Source organism: Danio rerio, chromosome 11 (assembly GCF_052040795.2).
Source record: "Danio rerio strain M-AB ecotype USA chromosome 11, GRCz13ab, whole genome shotgun sequence".
Classification (NCBI taxonomy): Eukaryota; Metazoa; Chordata; class Actinopteri; order Cypriniformes; family Danionidae; genus Danio; species Danio rerio.
Window position 1 is genome coordinate 32,256,970 of NC_141031.1, and position 19,496 is coordinate 32,276,465.

Sequence of the window (19,496 nt, forward strand, 5' to 3'; positions counted from 1 at the left end):
TCCCTAAAAACATCCTCATCTTCAACACACCCAGCCAAGAAAACTCCCATCTGTACTACAGAAATGTCACTTATCATTGTTTACATCTGACAAAGCATCAATTCTCACTCTCCTACTACAATCCCCAGACTCTCCACAGTCTATCAGGCTCTGGCGCAGGTGGCCGGCTTTGGCGAGCTGAGCTGTTAGACTTACGGACAGCAGAAGGGCAGGCGGTGGTTTTGACCCGCATTGATTTGAGCCCGTGTCTGACACGGCACTGCAGGGAGAGCATGACTGACGCCAAGCAGGGCTCTTAGCTGCTGAGGGGAGACCTCTCTGCCCTCTCCACGGCACATTTACCACTGCTGAGAGGGAGAGAGGATGAGAGAAGGAGTGATTTTGAGACAGGGAGAGAGCGAGGGAGGAGATAGAGAGGAATCCCTCTCATTATCTCAATGGTAACTACAGTCAGCTGGGGGGACTGAGACTGACTGACCTGTCAAACGTTTTATCTCTCGCCAAGGCACCGAGGGAGGACTGACGGGGAAAAAAGGCTCATTGGAAAACAATCTGATAAAATACCCTGAGGTCAGGTGAGATGTTTCATACTGATCATGCAGCTCACGGGAGCAGAGTTTATGTCACGGCCTGAGAGACAATAGCACATCTGGCCCTTCTCGTTGCCCTGTATGTTAAGATGTGTTTTGACTGATCAGACCAGATTGATTAGTAGACTAAGGAGATAAGTGACTTTTTTGTCTTGTTTCTAGTACAAATATTTAAAAGGTCTTAGATCAGGAAGCCTTTTCGAGACAGGTAAAATATATTGTTTTGTTTTAAGAAATAATAATAACTTAGGAGAGTTTTTCCTTAAAACTAACAAAATTATCTGCCAAATATTACAAGTGAAATAAGACTATTTTACTTACTCCATTGGCAGATAATTTGCTTGCTTTAAGGAAAAGCCAACGCAATCTCAAGGCAATTCGTAGCTTTTTGATTTAGGGACTACCTCCTATGAATTTGTTGGATCTAATTCGTACAATTTAGTATGATTTGCTCATCAGCCAAACGGTTGGGGTTAGGGGTGGGGTTGGGTGCCACGCCTCCTTTTAAAATCGTACAATTTTGTACTGAAATCATACGAATTCATACGAATTGGCCACTAAACTGACAATACGTAAAATACTTACGTTTCCTTGTGAGATCAGGCTGGAAAAGCTCACTTAATTTGGACTTTTTACTTCTGACAACAAAACAATTATTTTAATTTGTCTGCAAAATGCTTCATAATTTAAGAATTTTTACATATTTGGTTAAAAAATAAGACAAAAACTCTCAGAAAGAGAAGTATTTTTGCAATGTGTTCATACCTGATGTTTTAATTTATCACTTTTGTCCATTTTTGGCCACTTTCTTAATTCCTTTTAAAGTGTTAATTGGGGGGGTATATGTTTTTGGTTTTTAAAATTTGATCTATTATTGTGAAACAAGCTTGATCAAACTTAAAAAGAGACAGTAGCATTTATCATTTCTGCTCTAACTGCTTCAAAGCTACAGCATGGGTTTGTGATATGGATAGCATGGATAACTTGACCAAACTAGTGAAAGCTGGTTGTACTTTAGACTAATCTATTTTAAACTGAAAAACTCCACATGTTTGAATTCTGGTCACCCCAATATGTGGATGTTATAAAAAGCAGATTTAGCACAAAGCGGGTGATCGCACTAGACTTTTAAAATTTACATGGATGCTGCAACATCCTTTATAGGATGTCAGACAGTTTAATAAAATCAAATATACCATAACAATCTTAAAAAATAATACAGAGCTATCTGCTTCACTTTTTGTATTGCAGCAGATTTAATGTGTGTGTTATTTTAATACAGCGAAGTTGTCACGCCATAACATAATACCAGAGTTTGGTGTAATGCGTTTCACAGTAATGCGTTACAGTATTCTAATTATATTTTTAGGGACCGCAGTTATGTAATTACATTTTAAATTTGAGTAACTTGATTACAGTTACTAAAGTCAGTGTAACTGCATAACTAATGTAACAAATATAGACTTTAGAAGCAAAAAAAGTTCTTCTTTTAAGTCACGTTTTCTGCTGCAACGTCAGTTAATAAGCTTTTAAATTGCTGGAGAACGCGAGCTAAAATAGCTGCTGATGAGAGTGGCTGCTTCTTCAAGTGGTTATATAGACATTACTTTGATTTCATTGAGGTTTAAAACAAAAATATTACTATGAAATAGAAGTCTGCATTCAGAATAAATTTCCGAATAAAGCGCGGGAGCGGTCAGTAACTGGTGTAATTTTGGACAGGAATGGGCGGCCTAACAGTATCGCTCCCGACTCCCGAGTGAGCACATGTATGTGTGCGTGAATGTGTGAGAGTGTGATGCTGTGATGAGCTTGTTTGTTGCTGTCTATGTGTGTGTGTGTGTGTGTGTGTGTGTGTGTGTGTGTGTGTGTGTGAATGAGAGAGAGCGTGATGCTGTCTGTGTGTTTGTCACTTGCTTGGTGCTGTGTGTCTATGTGTGTGTATGTTTAAGCAGACAGCTTGTTATAGGTTGTCTGGACTCTGTATGGCTGGGTGGTTTTGAGCGGGAAAATCTCGCATAGATCTCGACCATGAAATGCAGTCTATCTCCAGTCTCTAAAGAACCTTCGACTGATTTTAACTCAACCAGCAACTTGTTCAAGCACTTCAACAGAAACCATTCTATGACAACACTCTACTAAAGAGGACACCGGCGCCCAAAAAAAAAACAGCAGCCCAACTCAGCCTAAACAAGCTAAATAGACTTTTTGTGCAGGATCAGGAGTGAGGGTATATTCTGAATATAAAGAAAAGAATAGCTGCTTCTGTGGCCGTTCACATATCTCGTCTTTTGCATTTCCAGGCTCACCAGCTGAAAACCGCGAGTCCTGTGACAAAGACTGACCGAAGAGCTTCATGCTTTGTATTAAATATACACATTTCGGTAGACTAATTACCTCAGACAAACACAGAACACCCAAACACTGCAGTGCTTTTGTATACTATGGATGTCAATGGATACAGGCATCAAATTTTCTTCATGTTTTTTTTGTGTTAACAAGGGAATGATGAGAGAATTTTAAGTTTTGGCGCGAACTCTTTGTCTTTAAATACGCCAAGTCAATATGTCAAGCTGTTGTGATCAACCCATTGTAATGTTTTTTCAGTGAATATTAAATTACTGAAAGAGCTGCAGTTCATTTTGTATTTTTTAGGTATATTTTATGTTTTAAAAGTAACTACAAAGTACAGTATTTAGTAATCTGATTACTTTTTACATTAAGTAATTAGGAATTTAATCCGATTACAATTTTCCAGTAGTAGTCAGTAATTTGTAATCTATTACTTTTTAAAGTAACATACCCAACACTGCATAGTACACACCTGCAAATTTGGCACACACAATCTGTTTTTTTTTTTCAACCTAATAATTCACAAATATATCACAATACAATCTAGAAAATAAAACACATTCTGATTATTTGACAACTACCCTTATCTCATCCACACTTTCATCCACACCAAAATGTTTAAGACTCCTTACCTCCTTTTTCTTCTTTTTCTTAACTTTGGGCTCCTTTCCCTCCATTATCTTACTGGTTTTCTTCTTCTTATGTTGTTTAACATTATCCTCTTCAGAGAAGAATCTCTCTAGTGGTGACAGGGGGACACTTCTTTGAAGTTCACCTTCCTCATCATCTGAAAAAAACACAAGCAGTTTACAGCTATGAGTTCTACGCAATGAATCTTGGTATGAATATAAGACAAAAGGCAAACAAATATAGTGTATAACTGATTTCAATTCAAATATTAACTGAATAAAACAAACAAATGTCAATAATTTGCTTTGCATTTCTGGTGTCCTTGTTTTTCTTGGTGAAAACAGTATTGCGAGTGAGGCGGGGCCAAGAGCCGTGAGGGCGTGTGAGGCAGGTGGCGTTAGTGAGATAATCAGAGACACCTGGACGTGTCACCTGCCTCGAGTCTCGCGGAGGATCCCTGGAAGCTATAAGGAGGAGAGACGCCAGTGCTGACATATTGTTTCACTTTTGCTTTCAGTCTACTTTCAGAGGTGCTGCCGTCCATTTGTTTCATTTGCTCATTAAAAATTATTTAAAAATGTTTATCGGTTCTTCACCTCCTTTTTCCCCTCCCCTTTTTCCCTTACAGTGGTACCGAAACCTAGGAAAAGGAGAGACACGTTGTCCAGTTGACTTCGCCGATGAGAGGGAGGGCCAGTGTTCGGGAGTTAACCCAAGTGGGGGAGAAACCTGTTCGTCTGCCCAGATTGCCAGACTGGTCTGAGGCTGGGGAGGAAAGGATCTGCCTGCTGCTGTCTCCCTCCACGGAGAGGAGCAGGGGACGTGGGGCTCATCACCGGAAGGGAAAGAGCTGAAGGGAGCCATTCCAGAGAGCCAGAGGGAGTCACCGCTGTCTGCCATGATGCTGAAGCCTGCGTCCATCCACCGAAGCGGGAGCAGAGCAGGAGACCAGAAATGCCACCAGCCAAGAGAACCGTCAACGGACACCAGAAGACGGACGGATGAATAGATTCCTCCACAGGGCTCCCAGCACATTGTCAGATCTCTGAGCTGGTTGAGGACCAAGTGGCAGCGTGTCTGTCTGTCTGTCTGTCTGTCTATCTATCTATCTATCTCTATTCTTATATCTCTATTCATCAATCTATCTATCTATCTATCTATCTATCTATCTATCTATCTATCTATCTATCTATCTATCTTCCTCTGTCCATCAATCCATCTCTCTGTCGATCTATCCATCCATCTCTGCCTATTCATCCATTATTCTGTCCGTCCATCCATTCCATCCATCTATCCATCCATCCATCCATCCACCCACCCACCCACCCACCCATCCATCCATCCATCCATCCATCCATCCATCCATCCATCCATCCATCCATCCATCCATCCATCCATCCATCTATCTATCTATCTATCTATCTATCTATCTATCTATCTATCTATCTATCTATCTATCTATCTATCTATCTATCCACCTCTCTACCTATCCATCCATTCATTCATCTATTTATCCATCTCTACCTCTCTGTCCAACCATCCATCTTTCTATCTCTATTCATCAATCTATCTATCAATCAATCAATCAATCAATCTATCTATCTATCTATCTATCTATCTATCTATCTATCTATCTATCTATCTATCTATCTATCTATCTATCTATCTATCTATCTATCTATCTATCTATCTATCTATCTATCTATCTATCTATCTATCTATCTATCTATCTATCTATCTTGCCAGGAGGCTTGGCTGTGAAGTGGAGACTCCTTCTCTCCATTAGAGGATTTTTGTTGACACGCTGAAAAGGGGGAGCGAAAGGATCGAGGTGAGGTCTCCGCCACCTGCTGAACTGTGAATCTCTCACCGTAAACAACAAACTACTGTCTGGCAGGCAGCACATATTCACAGTAACACTTCAATAATGCCATGCTGTCAAAAAGGCAATGCTTTAAAAAAAAGACATCAGGGAGGCATCCTGTGCAACCGGAGATGTACGGTACGACTCCTGCCGTCTGTCTATCGTCAGCTCAGACGGCGGTCCATGAAATATGCAGTGCGTGTGGTGGAGTCAATCAGCTAAAGCCCTGTCCCGCAGCCCACCACGCCCCGTGGGAGCCGCCGGAGATGGGGCTTTCCCAGCCTCTTGGATGCTATCCTCGAAATCCACTTAACCTTCATTTAGCTGCCACTGTTTGAGGACTTGAGCTCCGGTGAGAGCAGTTCCTGCACGGTTCAAGCCCGGTGAGCAGCACTATAGGGCATTTAGGGTATTTACTCGCATAAAACACAGAGCTCGCCGTCTTTCTGTCAGCCCTGGAGGTTTTTCCTTATTTCAATCTTCTGCTGCACATAAACAGAGCAGTTGCCTGTGAGATGACGGATATTTAGGGCAGTGCGTCTGCAGTACATCTCACAGGGTGGCTCTTTCATGTCGGCAGAATATGTCTGCTGCCTGCCAGGCGCATCAAGCTCACATCTCGTCTTCATTCATGTCTCACTTACAGTCACGGTGATGCAACACAGCGCTCTTGAAGTCAGGATATCTGGCAAAAGGTTTTGCATTGTCATCTGGCTTTTAAACGATTAGGATTATGTTGTTTTTAGGTGTAAAATAGCACTGTGAAAATCAATATATCAGTAGCAGTAATATGAAATGGACAGTATATATATTTGGTGAGGGGTGACGCGGTAATGCAGTGGGTAGCACTGTCGTCTCACTGTAGGAAGGTCGCTGGTTCGAGCCTCGGCTGGGTCAGTTGGCATTTCTGTGTGGAGTTTGCTTGTTCTCCCCATATTCACGTGGGTTTTCCCCGGCTGCTCTGGTTTCCCCCACAGTCCAAAGACACATGGTACAGGTGAATTGGTGAATCGTTAATTTTGTGCGTAGTGTATGAGTGTGAATGAATGTTTCCCAGCGATGGGTTGCAGCTGGAAGGGCATCCGCTGCATAAAACATATGGATAAGTTGGTGGTTCATTCCGCTGTGGCGATCCCAGATTAATAAAGGGACTAAGCCGAAAAGGAAATGAATGAATGAATATTTGGTCAAGTAAAGTTTTTAAATCGAATTTTGGGAGGAGCACACACATATAGCAAACACAATAAATTTGCTATCTGCAAACACACTAATCATCCAATTAGAATCAAAGAGAACTCCCATAAATAACCAAGCTCATCCTAACCTCAGTCATCTCATCGACTTTGCATCCCTCCTCCACCCCAACTCCACATCTTTAACCAGATCCATACTAAGCACAGGGAGGGGAGCTTTCTGGTATCCGGCTAGACGCTGAGCTCGTATTCCTCTCCATCTCTCTTGATGAAGATAATGGCCCAAGCTCAGACATCTTTCCAGCGTTTTTTATCTGTTTTCTATGTGTGGGTGTGAACTTGTGAAACCAATATGAATATCAATATTGCAATACCTAGGGCATATATTTTGGTAACGCTTTATAATAAAATCTCATTTTAGCTTTAATTACAATCTGCAATACAATTGCCACAGAATTTATTCTTTGTTTATTCATTCATTTATTTTCTTTTTGGCGTAGTCCCTTTATTAATCAGGAGTCGCCACAGCGGATGCCCTTCCCGCCGCAACCCATTACTGGGAAATATTCTTCGTTTATGGTATTTATTAAAATAAAATTGCTTCTTTATTAGTACATGCCTGCTCTGTGTAATTTTGGTGTAATCTATTGAATTTCTATAAAAATAGTCTTATTTGCAGTCTTATTTATTTTAAATAAAATGAATCTATAATTTGTTGCCCACATATTTAAATAAATGATATATAGTACATATGTATTTATAGTCTGCAAAGATTTAAATTATTTTTCAAAGCATTAAATAAAAATACTAATAAAACTACATATATATATATATATATATATTTTTTTTTTTTTAAGGGTATTTTAGTGTACTGCTTTTACAAACTTATAAAGCATATTATTGCCATGGCATATAACGCACAATGCTTCTCCAATCCAGTTCTATGAATCTGAGTTCTATGAATCTGAGTCTTTTATAGTACAAACACTGATTTACTGTCTCTCTCCTCCTCTCCCTGTATTTTCTCTACTCTTCTCGTGGTGAAGACTTGATTATAAACCTAAAAGTATCCGAAATCACAGACACTATACCTCTTCTTTCCCCTCTCTCTCCTCTTCTGGGCCTTTCTCTCTCTCTCCCTCTCTCTCTCCCTTTCTGTCTGTCTCTCACACGATGAATCCAGTCCGCGCTGCGCTGCCGTTAGCCTCCTCCGCCTGGTTAATGCTAGCTACTTATCATTTAAAGTTACCATAACGTCTTCTTCTGTACCCTCATTCTCCTGATCACGGGTCTGTTTAAAGAAGGTGTGTATGGAAAATGCCTCAATAAAGATGCCTCCTCTCCTCTTTCTCTCGCGTTTGCTAAATCCACTTGTCCACTCATTTTTGATCTATGACAGATATAACGTTACACTAAAGTCCGCTCAGTTTAGTGCGGGTTATTACAGAACTGACGTTTCCGCGCTTGACCAATCACAGCATTCTGTTTAGTTAAAGAAAGAAAGGCAATTTAAATATAATAATAATATTAATATGTGATCGCGATTTTTTTGCTCAGAGGAAATACAGTCGTCTGAGCAATATAGTTTTTGAAGAGAGGGAGGCGCGGCAGGCTAAACATTATTAAATACCCACAAGACACTTGTGACTTTATATCACATTTGCATTATTTAAAAAAAATGTTTCTTTCCTGTTAAAATAAATATATTTCCAATCTGATATGTAATGGGGAGAAAAAAAAGTAGCACGAGTTCTACTGATGGTGGATTCGAACCGATGTTATGATTAATCACGTCAAAAGATGGTGCCGTGTGCCTTACAAGGTGCGCCACTGCGGCTGTATTAATGCACTGCTCTTTACTCATCTTGTCTCTATCAATCAGGCATCGATGAGCGTAAACCCTGACTAGCTTAGTCCAACTAGATGCGCTATTTGCAATTAGCCTAAAAAGACACTCCGAAATTGTCTTTTTTTTTCTCCCCCCTCGCAGGGGCCCCTAGTGCGCACGGGCCCCTGGGCCTGTGCCCATAAGGCCCATTGGTTAATCCGGCCCTGATGCCCTTCCAGTCACAACCAAGTGGGCCCTAACCCAGCTGGGACTTGAACCAGCGGCCTTCTTGCTGTGAGGTGGCAGTGCTACTATTGAGCCACCCTATCCTAGATAATGTGAGAGAATAAAAATGCAGCAGTTAGTAATTTGTTTCTTTGGCCAATTAAAATGTCATGTTTATAAATAAACAAAAATGCAGAAATCAATATATCAATTTACACTCACCAGCCACTTTATTAGGTACACCTGTCCAACTGATCGTTAACTTAAGTTTCTAATCAGCCAATCACATGGCAGCAACTAAATGCATTTAGGCATGTAGATATGGTCAAGACCATCTACTGCAGATCAAACCAAGCATCAGAATGGGGAAGAAAGGGGATTTAAGTGACTGAACATGGTATGGTCGTTGGTGCCAGACGAGCTGGTTTGAGTATTTCAGGAACTGCTGATCTACCTGGATTTCCATGCACAACGATCACTAGGGTTTACAAAGAATGGTCCAAAAAAGAGAAAATATCCAATGAGTGGCAGTTCTGTGGGTGCAAATGCCTTGTTGATCATTTCTGCTGTGACATTAAGATGGTAGGGTCAGGATTTGGGGTCAGTTGGGGAATTAGGGACCATGTCCACATTGTACCCATCTTCTGATGGCTACATCCAGCAGGATAGCGTGCCATGCCATAAAATGCGAATCATCTCAGACTGGTTCTTGAACATGACAATGAGTTCACTGTACTCAAATGGACTCAACAGTCACCAGAGGCCTCATGTATCAACGCTGCGTACGCACAAAAACTTTGCGTACGCCAGGTTTCATGCTCAGAATCGCTCACGTTTGGATTTACTAACGATATAACGAAAAGAGTCCATCAGACGCTGGATTTGAACCGAGTTCATGTTCGAACGTGTCAAAAAAAGTTGACATGCGTTTGACGAGCTGCGCCACCCAGACTGTTAAGGGTAATACAACATTTTACACCTATAAATCACACTCTTTTTTTAATCCACTCAGTGCGATGTTCAGACTTAACTGTTACCGCATCAGCTAAACTCTCCCACTTCATTTTTTTCCTTTTGTTGTTAATTCCGGAGGACAAACTTGCAAATAACACTGCTTTTCTCTGGTCTACCTCCGAAAGCAGCACCTCCAATTCACATTCTGTTCAAAGTTTCTCTTTTTGCTTGCTTTTGCCATTGCTTTTTCGTTTGGTTTTACCCAAGTAGAGTCATTAGCATATTCATATGGGGGAGGAGGCAGGGAGGGGTTTTGTGCTCGTGCATGTTGCGCTCAGTTTCACGTTCATTCGGATGTACAAAAGAATATGCGTGGGATTCGGCGTACGCAGTGTTTCATACATCTGAATTTTTTTCTGCGTACGCGCATTTACAGCTTTGTGCATACGCAATGTTTTAGTATGATTTCCACGCAAGTCTCCGTACATGAGGCCCCAGATCTCAATTCAGTAGAGCACCTTTTAGATGTGGTGGAACGGGTGAATCATATCAAATCTGCAGCAACTGTGTGATGCTACCATGTCAACATGGACCAAAACCTCTAAGGATTATTCCAGTATTGTTGAATCTAGGATTCACCTTGTTGAAAAGGATTAAGGCAGTTCTGAAGGCAAAAGGAGGTCCAACCAAGTACTAGTAAGGTGTACCTAATAAAGTGGCCGGTGAGTGTACAATAAGATATTGTTATTTTAAATTAGATAATGCATTTTCTAAAATTAACAAGAACTACATTTGATACAGTACTTACTAGTTAATGAACAATTGTTGTTATATTAGTAAATGTTAAAAATTAACATTAGCTAAGATTAATAAACACTCTATTATTCTCTTGAATGCGGTTAAGAAATAAAACCATATTGTAAAGTGCTACCATTTTTCAATGTTGAGGCAATTTATTCAACTCCAATTTAGTATGCAAAGAAAACTATGAATAATAAATAATCTGTAGCCTGATTTTCCCCAAAATGTGGCTCTATTTTTGCTTCACAGAATATGCAGTCACGTACTGTGCCATGTTCTCGAGTAAACAGAGCATCGGCCAGGAACCGCCAGGTGTTTAAAAGCTGTACCACTGCCATTCGCTACTGGTAACAGGCCTGAAAATGTCACAACTGTAGCCACACATTTCTGTGTCAGCTAAGCATGGACATTGGGGTAACTCTGACCTTGCAACAAAGGCTGGGTCAGTGGCGCACTCCATTAGAGATGGGATTCACGGCCGGGCTCGCTGTTAAGAAGAGGAGCGTTTACAGGAAAACACATTAGCTGTCTGACAGACGGCGTATGTTAATAGTGGCCCCACCATTAATGTGATGAGACAGCATGCTTGGAACACCCCCTCATCAAGACCTTCAAGTTTTATAACCCGTATCTCTACTTTCTGAAGACTACATTCTGAAGAGTCCAAGGATGACTTGCAAAGCCACGCAGAGAGATGGTGATTGCAAAAATTACAAGTACACAAGCAAAGCGGTCTAAAATTACTGTCCCAATAACCTATAAAGCAAGAACAAAGCACTGTAATTGAGTTTAGATGCTATAGTTATTCCGCTCCTGCATGCATACTGTACGCTCTAGTAATTTGCTGGTAAAACTTCAGGAGATGTTCTAATTGAACACACTATGTGGAGGACTGATGCGGAGACTGGTGACATATGTGTGTGATGCAACAATGATTTACATGCACACACACAAACTCTAGCAAAGAGGAAGGGGTGTCAGCTTTCACAGTGCAGCTTCCAAAAATAACCCCCCACCAATCAGAGCGATGAGCCGAGGGAAGCTCATGATAATCTTTCAATTTCGACGATAAGACTATGTAAAAGAAAACCAGACTGGGAGTGGAGGAAATAAAGAAGAGGGCAGAAAAACGCTGGAAATGACTGTGGATCAGTTTCAGTCTAATTCATCCCACTGACGATCAACACAAACAGAAGAAATAAAATGTACAATGGACAAGTGAAATGACATTGACAAGAACAACTGAGGATATATAAAATGTTTCTCATCGTGAATGTGTTTGTCTTTATTTTTAAAGACAGTTCACCCAAAATAATTTATATTTTTGCCATCATTTAATCACCCCAATACCCTTCCAGATCTATATGACTCTTCTGCAGAACACAAAAGCTTTGTAAATTAATGTTTTTGTCCTTATAGTATAAGTCAATGGATCCTAAATAAAAGTGAACCACACTGATGTTCATTGAATTGATTAAAAAATATAATAATAATAATAATAATAATAATAATAATAATAATAATAATAATAATAATAAATAATCTAAATAAATAAACTCATTTTTCAAAATATCTTCTTTTGTGATATTTCATATATGGAACAACATGAGACGTCATTAAATGAATTGAATCTGTGGGTGAACTGTTGTTTGAATATTGAGAATGTAAATTTTGGAAATCACTCTTTTTGTTTGCAGCTGCACAGTCCTTTGTTCATAATGTGGCACACAAGGAATGTGTACTCGAGTTGCAACAATTTAAAACTGACTGATTAAAATGTGCATATATTAGAGAGCCAATGCACATCCATTAGGCAGTGAAATAATGATTAAAAATTTGCCTTTTCAAATATTTGTCTTTCGTTAATATTTTTATAAATCCTCTGTTTTGCCTTTATATCTGTGTATGGGTCATTCACTGCTTACCACTTTATTGCTCCTGGCTGGAGGCAGCAGTCATGTGTTCTGCAGTGTTTGGATCATGCAGTGAACAGTTTCACTTCAATGAAATAATATACAAACCACATTATCAACATACTGCTTTTACAACACTTAGAATTAGTTCTCTGAAGATGACTGGAAATTAAAATATGGCGGTTTGTGATGAAATAATGCAAAACTAAACATTTTTTTAAATGGTTGAATTTTTAAGGTTTATTTTTTATAGATTAGATTAGATTAGATTAGATTAAATTTAACTTTATAGTCATTACACATGTACAAGTACAATGCAACGAAATGCAGTACAGGTTAGTTGGTTTAGTCCAAAATGAAAATGTCATCAATTAATCTTCATCTTGTTTTAAAGCCGTAAGACTTTCAAGTACTTTCAGAACACAAATGAAAATATATTAAAATTAAATCTAAGACCGGTTTCACAAACAGGACTCAACCCAGTAGACTTAACTATAGTAAACTTTTATGAAAATGACTTTAAAAAACAGATTACTGGTGTGCATCTTGAAACAAATCATTAACACTGACATATTTTAAGATTTCTCTCTGAAAGTTAATTTCATTTAAGACAAATCAAACATGCAATTTAGTCTAGGACTAGCCTTAAAGGTCCCGTGAAATTAAAATACATTTTTTAAGGTTTTAGTATAAGTAGTTTTAAGGATATCTTTAAGCTAGTGCACTCCAAAACAGTGAAAATTCACATTTTTCACTTCTGCCTAAATTTCACCTCACCTCAAATCATGACCAATCAAATGCTCTTTAGTACCCTTCAAGACGCTTCTCATTTGCATTTTATTAGATGCGCTTGAGCTTAGCCACTCTCACTGAAAGCGCTGTGATTGGACTGGATGGCTATTTTTTAAAAGGGGAGGAGCTATTCTATTTCCAACTCTCGCTTTGTGTTTTAGTGGAGATGGCGTCAAACATCAAATAAAAATGCCAGTCTGATCTCACGAGGAAACTTAATTATTTTACATTTTATCAGTTTAGTGGCTAATTTGTATCAACTTGTACGAGTTCACAAGTTTAAAAGGATTCATGGCACTCAGCCCTGCTCGTAAACCCAACCATCACTAGCTATGTTTCCATCCAAAAATGAGAATTAACTTTATTAATTGAGCAAAACTGAAATACCGCATTAAAGACGTGCGAATGAAGCAGCGTTTCCCACCAACAAGCCAAAAACAAAATCATCACTTCTTGAATAACTGGCACCAAATATCAACAATAAAAACGGAATTTGCTGCAGTAGGTGAAGCTGCATGAATCTTTTACTTATTTAATAAATGACTTGCGCCACAGAAGACGATGTCGACACGCAATAAACGCGTGGTGACGTTCGAAGGCGTGAGAGGCGAAGCACAGACGCTCTTGACAGTTCTGGAATTAATGGTATAATAACACATACTGAAATGGTTAAGGCAACATTTCAGATGTTTTTCAATGTACTCAGTGGTTTGTCAGTTCACACACATTTTTACAATCACATGACTTTTTTAATGCGGATACTGAAATTTGTTCAGTAAAAGTGTTTCCATCGTAGTTTATGTGCATCTTTTCTTATCGAGTAAAAAGTTTATCTTACTAATATATTTTTATGCGCACTCAGAATTTATTCGCATCTTGGTGTTTCCATCAACCAATTTGTTTTATGTGTATATCCAAAAAGTGCATTAAATCAGGTGGATAGAAACATAGCTACTGAGGGATGAGCAAATCGTACTAAATGGTACGAATTAGATTGTGTGAATTCAACTGAATTAGCCACTAAATCAAAAAGTTACGAACTGCCATGAGATTGTGTTGAAAATGCATGTTTCAATGCACTTTACGGGACCTTTAAAGCCATGTCTGTGAATTCAGGCGAAAGTGTTTTCTGTCTCTTTTGTTCACCCAAAACTCAGATGCAACAAATAGTTTATAAACCAACAGTATTAAAAAAAAAATGTATTCAAATGAATCTAGCGGTTTAATTGCGAAGGTTAAGTCTTCTGAGGGGTCACCTTTCCAAGAAAAAGATTTCATTTTAGCATTTTATCCACATTTCAACATTAATCGCAAATGTAAACAGAAGCTAACCCTACCTGCATGATGCCCGAGAACAAAACCCTAGCAGAAGCTCAATTGTGATGTGACATAGAAGTATATTTTTTGCTGCTCTCAATCTTTATATGTGAATAAAAACTAAATTACATCAATTTACCACAGAATGGATAAAACCACTCAATTCCTTAAGTCTTATATGAATATTTTTATCAGATAAGACAGATTTGGGTGAACAAACTATCAATGGAGGGACATAAATCTCTCAGATTTGATTAAACTTATATTCATTTGTGAACAAATTCCTTATAGCTTTGGATTGAAGCAACATGAGGTTGAACAAAACGAATTTTCCATTTTTGGGGTGACTTTATTAATCTCAACTGAGAATTCATCAAGCGCCTCATTATAATTTCCATACAGAAATGACTCGATGTCTTCAGGCCTGCCCACAGACCCAGCGAAAGCAATCATAGTGAATGGAACTAAACAGCATTACCCAAAATCTGGGCTAGTCTGCACTGCATAGATTTCTCATTTTTAGCACATGCGGGGGCTTACTGTCTACACCGAAAGAGCACGCTGGCTCATAAATTATTTCTCAATTATTAATTCCTCTGCATATCGCACATTATTTCGATCCGTATGCAGCCCTCAGCAGCGTTCATCTCAGGCATGTTGGCACCTCGTAAAAAAAAATAATGAAGGGAAGGTAAATACGCGATTGGGGTGCAAATGAGATACTCGTGTTCAGAACGCTCACGTGATTAATTCGCCACTAATTCAGAGGCAGCCTACTGTAGACGAGGCTGTGAAAAACTATAAATGTATTGATTTTATTGAACTGAGAGCCATGAATGTATAAAAGGCAGGGAGGCAGAGTGGAGTCTTAAATACACAGCTTCTCCATTACACCACTGAACAACAGGCTCTCAAAACCTATGGCTTATGAGAGCGATCTATCGTAACAAAAAAAACGCAAGACTGATGATGATGCACATAGTCCATGAGCACAGCACGCATGAGCAGAGTGAAATCGTAAGATAGGGTTAAACAAAGATGGTATCCAGCAATGATTAACCCAATGGAGTTAAAAAAAAAACATGCAGTGGGAAGCATATTAACTTGGTTTAAAAAAAAAAAAGAGTAAATAAATATCCTTCGCTTAGTGCCTGATTTATCAGTAGTTGCCACAGCAGAATGAACCACCAATTATACTGGGAAATGTTTTAGGCAGCTGCATAGTTCCAACCACAAACCAGAACTGGGAAACACCACTACACTTTCAAATTCACACACAGACTGCGGCCAATTTTGTTCATCCAATTCACTTACAGCGCATGTCTTTGGACTGTGGGGAAAAGCACCCAGAGAAAACCCACGCAAACATGCAAACAGAAATGCCAGCTGGACCAGTCGGTACTCGAACCAGCTACCTTTTTGCTGTGCAGTAACAGTGCTGAGCCACCGTGCCATCCACTTTCAATAGTTTTCTGTAAAGTAGCTATATTCAATGAACTGTGGACAATAGCTCAAGGTTTTTAATCTATTAAAGGTGACAGATCCCAATGTTTGGTCACCCATGTGTGGGGAAACCCCATCCTTAAATGTAAAAGGCACCTGTATTGTTATTATATATAAAAATTAATAGCAATTTTTATGTATAGTTAATAATAGTACATTAAAACTGATATTTCGAAAATAATTTGGAAACCATTTAGATACAATATTACATTTTTCAACTCTCTATTGTATTTATTACTGTATATTAACACATCTATTTTACCCTAACTGAATTATTATTCTTGATGCAATGTGTTTGTATTTGTTTTGAATTATTAATTTGAATCTTGTTTTATCTTTGATGTATTATTTTATAATAAAAACAGTTTGTTTCCTTATATTGTGTGCATCTTTCTATTTTTCCTTCATTTTGATCCTATTTTACACATTATTAACTAAATTACTTGTTTTTAATCAATTTGTACATTTTTGTACATCTTTTCCCTAAAATAAATTACCCAACAACACTCTAGCACTTCATCGAAGAAATTGCATTGTAATATCAATTATGGATAATAAACAAGTAAAAAACATATTGTAAACAAACCCATAATTTACATTAAATATTTGAGGCTTACAGTCAATGTTACATATCTGAAATTTAAAGTAAGATGTTTAACTAAACACAGCCAAGTTTTGATGACCTCTAGTATTATTATTATTATTATTATTATTATTATTATTATTAGCAGTACATGTTAATAAACAGATCAATAAAATATCACGTTTGTCTAATAACAATAAATAATTTAATGACATATATCGTTACAAAGTCTCCCAGCGAACAATTTTGTGTTTAATAGACGTCTATTAGACATCTAAACATAGACAGCTTGGCTAAAACAAGGCTTGGGCTGTCAGTGAAAATCTAATAGACATCTAAGAACAGCCCAAAACTAGACTAGTCGTCAAACAGACCGATTAGACAGACTTTATATGTGCAGTCATTCATTACTGTTTATTTTATGATTAGTCTAATTTTGGCCTATTCTTAAACGTCTATTAGATTTTCACTGACAGCTCAAATTTAGCCTTGTTTTAGCCAAGATGACTATGTTTAGACGTCTATTACACATCTTTAAAAATGCTTGCTGGGCTGTTTCTGTAACTTATGTAGACAGGTGGATAAGATACCTGTAACATCACCACTGTATTTAATTTATACAGATAATGGTAAGACAATTATTCAATGATTAGTGTAAACACGTTTGTACAGTACAGAAAACCTAAGCTGATCTAACACTGGCTAAAGTCTGTGCCCCTCAAACGGACCACAGAGGATCATTGTAGCTGATGTTTTCCTGTCACACGTGGCTCTATCAAGCACATGCACTTACTTTTACAAGACACTGTGACCACAGAGAAGCACTGTCACCATAAACTCTTCGATAGCCCTCAGAGGAAAGCCATAACACCTTTTTGGGAAACTGAAGCTACTGCTCGTTTTGTTTAGATCAGCTCTAAACAATGCATAAATCACAAGAGCTCGGTTTTGCATGCTGTTTTTTTACAATTTGACTGCAGCATTGTCATGCAGCAGACTTTAAATTGAAACAGTCCATCAGCGTTAGAAATCACCGTGCACAGTGGGTGCAATATCAAAGCAGGCTGACTGGAAAGGAAAAGACAGTGGGTGCAAGCATATCTCATTTAAATGCAAAGAAAAATGCGCCTGTAAAAGCAAACAGCCGGCTGATGGACGAGAGATCGAGGAGAAACGAATTTTTCAGAAAGAGAATCGCAGACAGATGGTGTGTGCTGGCGGACAGTCGCGCTTTAGTGACTCGAATGCAGCCGGACAGTGCGCCGTTATTTTTGGATGAACAGTGTCCGGTGCGAGAAGAGAAGCTACTGAGAGACTGTAATAAATCGCACGCGCGTCAAGCCCCTTTTCCTCCGCATTCAACTAGGCGTAGCAGCGCAGTTGTGAAGGGCAGAACTCTCCCTCCCCTGTGACTCTTTACCCCCTCACCTGGCACGTCGTCCTCAAAATCCATATCGTCTTGCCCCTCATCTTCATTGCTGAGCGATCCGGGCATCTTTACCGCATAACAAGAAAATCACATCCGAGACAGAGGAATAAAAGTCCTGAAACTTAACCCTCTGAATGCCCAGATCTGCTCGGGAGACGTCCAAATGAAGGTGAGGCTTAATTTTCTTTTAATCTGCTCTCAATCAAATAAAAGATGGCTGCCCCGTTTTTTTGACAAAAAACATTTTCCCTTTCTCCCTCTTCTCTATCCAAATCCTCCAGTCTGAAAATAAGAAAGAGACAAAAATGGAACACACATGCCCAGATTGTGACGTCTGGTCGGTTGCCATGGCAATCCATCCCATAGTTTCCCCGACACAACTAGTTAGTGCTGTTCGTCTGGTCACCGGCTTAACTAGCGAGAGCGGCGTGCACTCCCGTCTGGCGTTGCCCTTTTCCCGCTCAAGTTCGAGGAATCTGAGGTTAAACCGGGAGAAAGTTCCCTCACGCTGCCTTTTCAGCCAGACGAGGAAAACTAAAGCAAATTATTTCGTTCTGCTCCTTTTTTAATTTGAGAAATTTAGGTCGGACATCTTATATTCAAGGTCACGCCTGAACGCTCATCCCTCACGACTTTTATAGTTTATAGCTGTTTTAAGAGGACTTAAAGAGACAGTTCACTCAACAATAGAGGGGCAGTTCATTTACTTAACTTTAACTGGCGGATCATTCCGCTGTGGCGACCCCGGAATAATAAAGGGACTAGCCGACAAGAAAATGAATGAATGAACGACGTCTGTCCCCGAAGACTAATTGACAGGGTTTCTGCACTGCAGGTTTCATCAAGTCAAATAAGACTTTTAAAGACCCATTTTAAGGCCATTATAAAAGAAATTTTAGACTTATACAGGGCTAAACATACAGGGCTAAAAATGGCCTGTTTTGCCACAAATAAGGAATATATTCTTAGCGACATACTTTGTGTCAAAACAAGAAAACTCTAGTTGTAACATTTTTTTAACATATTTCTTTTGTGACAAGTTTATAATTGTTAAAATTATTTATTGTGGAGACAATAATAAAATCATATATTTGGCAGCTTTTGGTCCAAATTGATTGAGTATAACTTTCAACCTAATGCGTTTCTGTTTGTTTTATGGCCGTTTATAAATATTATGTCTGCTCCCCCTTAATCATGTAAATATATGAATATAAGATAATGTAAATGTATGTTGTTATTTTATCATCATGAGGAACTGTGTAATTATTTTATAATTATAATATATATATGTTTTTAATTATTTAATAATTATTTCCTTTTCCTGCTTTTATTAAGATGGTATGTTGGTGATTGGATGGATGTTGGCCTGATTGGGTAGCTTTACTTGAAAAGAGGAATATTAAGACCTGTTTAAAATGACTTAAGACCTACACTATATTTCAGTGAATTTAAGACATTAGGGCAACAAAAAAATTGTTTTTGAAAATTAAGACATTAAGACCCTCCGGACACCCTGAATTAA

General features: G+C 38.7%; 2 protein-coding genes across 4 annotated transcripts in view; one reads left to right on the forward strand and one right to left on the reverse strand.

Moving 5' to 3' along the window:
* chd5 (chromodomain helicase DNA binding protein 5) overlaps positions 1–18,613 on the reverse strand; it is a 71,893-nt gene extending 53,280 nt beyond the window's left edge. For 2 of the 3 annotated variants that reach the window (XM_087273834.1, XM_087273833.1), the window contains exons 1-2: positions 17,974–18,258; positions 3,575–3,729 (exon numbers count right to left, since the gene is read on the reverse strand). In XM_087273834.1, coding sequence (XP_087129960.1) covers positions 3,575–3,729; positions 17,974–18,040 — 222 coding nt within the window. In that variant the 5' untranslated portion in view covers positions 18,041–18,258. Of the gene's footprint in view, positions 1–3,574; positions 3,730–17,973; positions 18,259–18,290 lie in introns of those variants that run through there. The other variant, XM_087273835.1, reaches the window with a different exon arrangement.
* Positions 17,562–19,496, forward strand: part of rnf207a (ring finger protein 207a) — a 31,771-nt gene continuing 29,836 nt past the window's right edge. Inside the window, exon 1 of the mRNA XM_087273843.1 lies at positions 17,562–18,143. The gene's annotated coding sequence lies outside the window, so the exon portion shown is untranslated. The remainder of the gene's footprint in view (positions 18,144–19,496) is intronic.